We start from the raw sequence: 8474 nt of genomic DNA on the forward strand, positions 1-8474 counted from the left end.
TGAATTAATGGTGAAAATGCATGTTTATGAGTAATAGATAGGCATGCAGGCCCTGTTTAGCTTGTAAGGGCATAATTGTAATTTTGGCCCGTTCGGGCATAAATGTGATTAACTGTTGAGACCACATTATTATGTGGATATATATATATATATATTTACCGCATTCGGCACGAGGCGATCGTAGGGAGCAAGTAGCGGGAAAGTCACAACGGGACCCGGTACTTGACTCGGGGTGAGTCAAGGGGTATTTTGGGTAATGGATATTTATTTGGGTTATTGAGTTATGAAAATAAATAATTGGGGATATATTTGAGGTTAGGAAGCCTAGGTGGGAATACTGGGGAATTTTACCATTTTGCCCTCGGGGACGTTTTTGGTACCTTAAGCCTTTGAGGTAACCTTAGGAATTTATGTTAAATAAAACAAAACCAAGAAGCTTTTAGAATTTTGTGGACCGACCCAAGACACCCTCTTCTCTCTTTTTTCTTTTCTCTAAGTCATACCAAGGGGGATTTTGAAGAACAAAGCTAGGATTTGGGGCTCTAAAACTTGGAGATTGTTCAGTGTCAATTTGTGGATTCAGGCAGAGCTAAGGTAAGCATTAAACTATGATTTTAGTAATCTACTTCTGTGATTATTGGTTGGGTTTCAAGTTCTTTTGGAAGTGTTGAAGTTGAAGATTTAATTTTGGGTTTGATGAGTTTTAAAGCTAGAGTTTGTTAGGTTTTGCTGTTGGAATCATAGTGGAACTTCTGGGATGATTAAATTAAGTTGTTAGATTGATTTTAGGGGTAATTGGCTTGGTTTTGGTAGAGAAAATGGCAGATTTTCTGGGTTCGAAGGGGTCGGGCCGCGGCTCAGTTCTTGGTGTGCCGTGGCCCTTCGAAGCAGATGGAGGCTGAGGAAGAAGGGTGGGCCGCGGCATGGGGTATGCTAGGCCGCGACCCGTGTGTGTTTCTGGGCAAGGCTGGGCCTCTGGTTGGAGGTGGGTCGCGGCATGGAGGGCTAGGGCCGCAGCTTTTAAGGGCATTTCTTTTGGCCTTTTGGAGTTTTTAAGCACGGGAACCTAACCTAGGGTGCTCGGGATCGATCCCACTACCGTGTTTAGTGGAATTCGATGTCCCGGAGGTTAGAACTCTATCCAGAAACCTTTATACAATTATTGACGGAATCCTTTATCATGGTTATGACTAGGTGTTCGCTTGGGCTCGGGGCAGGATCGTGCTCGGGGGTCGTCTTTCCTAATCAAAGTAATTGGAATTAAAGGTAAGAAAACTGCACCTGTTTATGTGGATAGGATGAGACTAAGGGCCAGTTTGGTACAGCTGTGCTGTGGGAAAAAGCAGCTGTAGCTGTGCTGTGAGAAAAAGCAGCTGTAGCTGTGCTGTGAGAAAAAGCTGCTGAGTGTTTGGTAAATTATAACTTTAGAAATACTGTGAGTTGGAAAAGTTGTATATAAGTGTTTGGTAAACTAGATTATTAGATAGCTGTTAAATACAGAATGACCAAAATAGGTATCATATGTATTTAACTAATTTTGTTTGAATAAATTTATACATATTAACATATTTATAATTATTTTTTATTTTATTAAAAATAATAATGATTTTTTATAATATTTAATTCTTTTAATATATACGTATAATAAAATGATTAATTAAATTTTAAAAAATAAAAAATCAACATAAATATTGTCTATTTTTAAATTATTATAAATTTTGATCATAACAAATAATTTAAATTTAGTCAATTTGATACGACAAAATACAAAACTTAAATAAAATAAAATAGATAAGAATATAGTTTAATTATATCCCATTAAACTTGCAGCAATCAGATCTCTAGTATTGTCCATTTCATTTAAATTTGAAGCTCTAGCTGTCTCATCTTCATCTTCAATATTAGTTTGATCTTCTACACAATAATATGGATTATCTCTAATTTTCTCAAAATGTCGATCACGTTTTGCATGCCTTCGAATGTAATTATGCAAGGTCATTGATGCAATCACTATTTTCACTTGCTTCTGATATGGATAACTAGGCATATCTCTTAATATTTTCCATCTTTTCTTCCATACTCCAAAAGTTCTTTCAATAACACTTCGAAGAGAAGAATGTGCCTGGTTGAATACCTCTTTATAACCAGTAGGTTTGCTACCTCGTTGAAATTGTGGTAGATGGTATCTTTGGCCTTTATATGGTCCTAAAAAACCTGTAATTTGTGGGTATCCCGCATCCACTAAATAATATTTTCCTGTCAAATAAAATATAAAAATATAATTACAAAATTATAAAGACTTTAATATTTTATAAATGTGTTTAGATGACAACCTTGGGGAGGTTTTGGAAAATTTGAAGTTGAATCACGTAAAGCTGTATAGAAAATTCTTGTATCGTGAGCAGAACCTTCCCACCTAGCATATGCATATATAAATTGCATATCAAAATTACATATTGCCATGACATTCTGAGTTGGTATCCCTTTTCTACCAACAAATGGTACTTGATCTTCAGGTGGAATTACAGCATTCACATGTACACCGTCTATTGCGCCAATACAGTTCTAGAAAAAAAATACAAGATTATAAAAATATACTCTAGTTAGAAGAAAAAATTATTAAAAAATTGTATAATTTTAAAGTATGACTTACCTTAAAATGAGGCATATATCTAGAATCTTTCAATATCTCTTCAGGAACATCTTTAAATTCTGGGTCTGGTGGTTTTAATACATCTACACTCATATGACATAAAACATCTAAAACCTTGTTGAAATATCGACTAACTGTCTCGCCTGAGTGTTGGAATCGCTCTTGTGTTAATCGGTTTCCAGCACCGTGACCTAATGTAAATAAAAACATGCCTAATATCTCAAGAGCACACATTCTCTTTGAACCCTTAAATCCATAATTAGCTTCCAATTCATCGCATAATTTAATGAAAACATCTTTCTCCATCCTAAACATGCTATAACATCTACTTTCATGTCCTTTTAATATTTCCATCAACCACATATGACCAGTTTGAGAAGAATTCATACAAGGTGTCTTTTCAATATATGTTGTATAATAATGTTGAACAAAGTATGTAGCTATAGACGCCGATTGTAACTCAATCTCCTCATCCGTGTCTGCCATTATTTCTAATTTAAAATAAACCTGTGTATATTAAAGAGTATATAAAATACATGCCAAATAGCCATAAAGTATTCATAACAAATGCAAGTGAAAAACATAATAAAGCATATTTATATTAAATAGTGACAACACCAAGTCTTGAGAGCAATTTAAAAAAAAAGTCTGTAAAGAAATAACATAATAAACATATACTAACGTCATAACACAAAGTTTAGAAAATAAATACTACTACTACTATAAGTCATAGTATTATAATTATCCCAGAGTATGCTCATTCTTGAGCCAAGTAAGCATCAACTCAAGTTCTTCCAATGAAGCAAACATCTCTCTCTTCTCTTTCATGATAAACAAGCGAGTTGCAAATAAATACAAGCTGCTCCCTTTCTCAATTCCAGGCAAAGAATTTAAAATTTTCATAACTTCGGTAATATTATTCTCCTTTCTAGCTGTTTCAATATTTCTACTCCTTGTCTCCACAGCATCAGCAAGGCGACCAATTTGTTCAAATATCATTAAAGGCCCTGTCTTCTTCATTTTTCCTTTTCCATGTTTCATTGCTTTATTTTGTTTCTCAAGTGGCTCGGCTAATCTCTTGTTATTTTTCTCTCTAAGAAATCTATCAGTATTAGGCATCTCTAGATCATCGTCACTACTCTCAAGTTGTTCATGTAAGGTTTCAATATTGTTAAAAGGTTTTTCAGACTCAGATGGAATTATTCCAGATGAAGGTGTCCAAGCATACTCTCCTGTAGCAACAGTGTTCATGAAAATCCTATCTAATTTTTCCTCTACCTCTGGTTCAATTCCCCGAATGCGAAACTTTGCAGCATCGGGATGACTCTACAAAAAAAATTTGTTAATTAAATGTAACATTTATGAAAAAAAAAAGTCTTTTAGTTTCATATAAATATTTAACAAGATTATAATGTACCTGTAATTTACTATTCCACCAATCTTCGGTTGCATCAATTGTATTCTTTTTTATATTCCATCCTAAGCCAGTTTCTTTTCCCTTGAGTTGCTTCCAAAGCTTCCATTCATTTTTTAATCCATCCCACTTATTTTTTAATTGTGGTCTAGTGTAATCTCTTCCAGTTGCTTTCTTCATATTTGTAATCAAGTTTACATATCCAACTTTATCTAAATAAGTAGTAGGACGATGCCCATCATCAACCTCTTTGATACAGAAGTCTAAGAAAAAATTCAAACTCTCTGAATTCCATATTGCTTTACTTCTTGGTACGTCACTCTTGGTGCAAATATTATTTTCATTTTCCATCTAATAAAAGTGAAATGATAAGTATAAAAAAAATACAAAAGTAGAATGATGTATCCATATACGCAACAACTCTTATCAATCACTACCATCTATGTAAAACTAAATAATTCAACTAAAGTTTAACATATCCAACTTCAAGACTATTCTTAAAGAATCCCTTGGGAGAAGATAAAACACACACATATGTACATTCATATACATGTAAAAAGGTTACTATAAATCAACTTTTGAAGTGAGAAAATTAAGTAAAAATAAAAGAACTAAAAAGATATTTTTGTTATGTATATGGCAACCATAAATGATTCATCTTTGAATGTAAGAATTGTATTTTTAATGTCCACTTCTCGGCTGAGAGAGCAGACAACCATAAATAAAATTATTTTAATTATAGATATTGTTAGACAAAATATATCCCCAGCTCGACTATATATATATATATATAAGATATATTATAGATTTGTATAAGGTTTTCAAGTTGTTTGTTTCATTAGACAAAATATTATACACTACTTTTTGTACTGATTAAGATTCTTGTTCTGTTGTAGTAAGATAAGATGGAGTGTCCAATTCTACTAAGGATAAATAAACTGTTGGGTGTGTTCTTTCTATTTACTCTACTTTCCCTTTTATTTAAATTTTTATATATTTGAGATTTGAAAGTATTAAACTAATCCTCATAAAATCCTTTCTTAATATAATATACAAACACAAGCACACACGTCTGATGATGATGAATTATTCACATGTTAACCCTCATTTTTCTAGCTAAACAAACAACTCTTCTCTCTTTTATAAAGAGAAAAAGTGGCTAGAATGATTTGTTCCATTATATTCTTAATGTCTTGACCATTCAACCACACGCTATATGTATATGGATCTTTTACTTTTACTTTTTTCTTTACTTTTTTACAGTACTCTGTATATGTATATGGATCTTTGCTATCATTCCATTGCATCTCTCTCTTTCCAAGCAAACAATTATGGAAAGCAGAAATCAATCAAAAATTGGATGCATCTGCATACACATATCGGAATTTTTCCGTGCCGCTCCCAACACTCCAAGCATTCAATATATATATATAAAATGCCCTTTAATAAATCTGTGTTTAATATAGCATTCAAAAAAAAGTTAGAGAAATACCTTGACTTGATTGTGCTGGAGTTTTTGACAGAGAAGTGTAGATCGTGAGGAAGAAGGAAGAAGAAATGGTGAGGCAAGGTGAAGAAGATTTAACGATTGAAAAAGAAGACCTAATAATTCTAATTTAAATGAGGGTATTTTGGTCCAAAAAAAATATCATTAAACCACAATTTCAGCTTCCCGTATAAGCTAAAATCTCAAAGTTGGTGTGGGCCAACTTTGATAAAAAGCTATAATTTTAACCTAAATTCCTAAAAAAGCTATTTTTTTTATTTTACCAAACACTTTTTAGTCAATAGCTTTTTTAAAAAGTGCTTTGGGCTTTTCAAAAAGCCATTCCAAACGGGGCCTAAGTGTTCCCTATATTTGTATGCACTGTTATATGATTGTGATAAACCATGTGAATATGTTGGGACTAAGAGCTCCCTATAATTGTATGAATGTCATGAGGTGGTATTATGGCATGGGGACATGTGATAAACGACCTAAGGGTGCCAGAATCAATACTTGCGCAGAGGGCGCAGCTCAGCCACTGGTAGCTGAGGATAGCTTATTAATCACTAAGCTCAGTTAAGCTGGCCGGAGTCAGTGGGTATAACATTGGGCTTGGCCTAATCGAGCCATAGACAATGGATTAAATAGAGGGTGCGGCCTACGGGCGTCAACCCTAGTTGTTGCTTGGCATGTATATCATTGTTAATTTGATGTGTATGATATGCTAAATATCTGGAAACTAGAATGTTGGCTATTGCCTGATGTCTTGGATTGAGTGAATTCTATGGCTTGCTAGGTAATTGATTAATGTTTTGTAAATCATTTGGTTATGCTCTGTGAACTACTTAGTTACTGATGATGATTATGCTATGCTATTATGTTTTCTTGCTTGGCCTCGGCTCACGGGTGCTACGTGGTGCAGGTAAAGGCAAGGGTAAGATGAGTTGACCATGAGTTGGAGAGCTATGGGGGGAGGTGTACATTGTCAGCTGCTCGGCTGCCACGGTCGAGGGATTGTACAGGGACAGAAACCCAAAACGTGTATTTTTCCATTAGAGTGGCTTTGATTGTTTATAACATTTAAAAATTATGTAGTTATGTTATTTAAACCCTGGTTTGGAATCCCATGTACCAAACATTTATTTTAATGAAAATTATTCGTTTAGAACCAAAATCTCTTAAACCTAACCTGTTTATGTCTCTAGATTCACATTTTTATTTAAATGACTTGATTAGCAAGTCTCACACTATTTCAAACACACAGTGTAATGGTCTTGGTTATCTAGGGCGTTATACTTGAACTGACCAATACTTTAGCGACCCATGTAAATTCAGCAAGTAGAGAATATAGGAATAGTGTGGACAAGTTGTATCTGGGTCGATCAATAATATTTTGGATTACTTCCGGTTAAGAACAGAACACGAGTAACCTTTTCACTAATACTACTGAGGTGAAGGAAGCAGGGAGTTACATGTAAGGTTCCCGGAGGGATAAGTTTTGATTTCTCCAGAGTATATTCAAGGTCACATTATGGGAAGTGATGGGATTGCGTATGAGTAAACTAAGGTAGAAACAATAAAGAATTTACTAAAGGAACGCCTTAAGGGTTAGAAGCACGATGAGACTGGTGAAACACATCGGCTTCTACTTGAAGCATCTTCAAGGACTGCCATACCCTTGACTGAAGTAATGTAAGAACCTAAAGTTTGTCTGAATGGGTAGTCATGTACTGGAATTTCATAAGTTGAAATAAGGTTGATTAGCATGACACATTATTAGAATATGCATGTGATTGACTGATACAGGAGGATGGTACGATGGACAATATCCTTGTTTAAAACGTGGAGTTATATTGCGGTGCGTCATGGACTAGGGTGCGCCAGTGTGTAAACTGAAAGGGTGATTGTTCGTGCTTCATAGTGGATGAAGGGATAAGAGCTTAGATGTTCTACACGTGGCATTGAGTTGACAGTAATTCCAGATAGCCATGGTTGGAATGAGTTGACGTCGATTATGGAAAAGAAGTGCATGCATTCGCACAAAAATTAAAGCATTGTGTCACCTTTAGCAGTTGACCATAAGACAAAGGTACTAGTGGGAACTAGTGAAGGACTCACATTGGAATCCTATATTACTCAGAGAAAACTAACGTGGAGGCTGACATCTTGAGTTAGAAAGGTTTGTGGTAGTTGTACGATTTGTGATGGATTACAGTATAGTCAGATGAGGTAACGACTGGAGGTTGTATAGAATCTGTGATTGATAATTGGCAGATATACCTCCATGAACAATGAAATAAAAAAGAAGATCTTGTAGGAATGGCTAAGAAATCTACCATTTTAGCATGGATAGGCTAAGATGTGAGGATCGGATGAGTTTTCCGATGGATGTTGGCATTGAGGTAGAGAATCTGGATGAGTCTTATACTATCCTTTATGATTGTTGTATCCAAGAAGTTTGAATGGGCATTAAGACCCAAAAATTTGTATGCTGGGAGGCGCACTGCCTAACCCTTTAACAATTGAGAAATGATAATTATAAACCGTAAGGGTGGATCACCTTAGATTGAAATTGTGATGAGTGAATACGAGAAGTTGTGACTTGACATATTAGGTTAACACACTCTGGTTTGTGTGAGCGAGATATCATAAGAATGAGTATGTGCGAAGGGAGACCGTACGTCTCCGTAGAACACCAAAGTCGACAGTGTCAGATTGAGACCCTTTAGTTCCAAAGTTCCGAAAAGGGTCGTAGAGGGCGATGAGAATAAGATTGGGATTTGGAATTATTGGTTACCTTCAAACTGAATGAAAACCTGAAGGAACAACTTAGATTTTAAGCATTTCACATTGAATATATAGGATTTCAGAATATTGAGGAAAATACGGTCTCTTGATTGGATTGTCACGGTGATGAATGT

The 8474-nt window shown here is 34.9% G+C and overlaps 2 protein-coding genes across 2 annotated transcripts; both read right to left on the reverse strand.

Moving 5' to 3' along the window:
• Positions 1-1804: 1804 nt before the first annotated feature.
• On the reverse strand, positions 1805-3139 carry LOC133796110 (protein ALP1-like). Its single transcript, XM_062233591.1, has 3 exons — positions 2654-3139; positions 2334-2565; positions 1805-2256 (listed from the first exon to the last, which is right to left on the reverse strand). Exons 1-3 carry the CDS (start codon positions 3137-3139, stop codon positions 1805-1807), a joined length of 1170 nt encoding a protein of 389 aa, XP_062089575.1.
• A 255-nt stretch (positions 3140-3394) lies between these two features.
• Positions 3395-5582, reverse strand: LOC133796112 (L10-interacting MYB domain-containing protein-like). The gene is made up of 3 exons (XM_062233594.1): positions 5560-5582; positions 4071-4418; positions 3395-3979 (listed from the first exon to the last, which is right to left on the reverse strand). Exons 2-3 carry the CDS (start codon positions 4416-4418, stop codon positions 3395-3397), a joined length of 933 nt encoding a protein of 310 aa, XP_062089578.1. The 5' UTR covers positions 5560-5582.
• Between the last annotated feature and the right edge of the window lie 2892 nt (positions 5583-8474).

The sequence above is a fragment of the Humulus lupulus genome, chromosome 8 (assembly GCF_963169125.1).
Source record: "Humulus lupulus chromosome 8, drHumLupu1.1, whole genome shotgun sequence".
In the NCBI taxonomy this organism is placed as follows: domain Eukaryota; kingdom Viridiplantae; phylum Streptophyta; class Magnoliopsida; order Rosales; family Cannabaceae; genus Humulus; species Humulus lupulus.

Coding starts and splice junctions, on each gene's coding strand:
- LOC133796112 (XM_062233594.1), bottom strand. CDS start 4,418: ATGGAAAATGAAAATAATATTTGCACCAAGAGTGACGTACCAAGAAGT. Junction 3,980..4,070: donor GGTGGAATAGTAAATTACAG/GTACATTATAAT, acceptor TTTTTTTTGTAG/AGTCATCCCGATGCTGCAAA.
- LOC133796110 (XM_062233591.1), bottom strand. CDS start 3,139: ATGGCAGACACGGATGAGGAGATTGAGTTACAATCGGCGTCTATAGCT. Junction 2,566..2,653: donor GATATATGCCTCATTTTAAG/GTAAGTCATACT, acceptor TTTTTTTTCTAG/AACTGTATTGGCGCAATAGA. Junction 2,257..2,333: donor TTTTCCAAAACCTCCCCAAG/GTTGTCATCTAA, acceptor TTTATTTGACAG/GAAAATATTATTTAGTGGAT.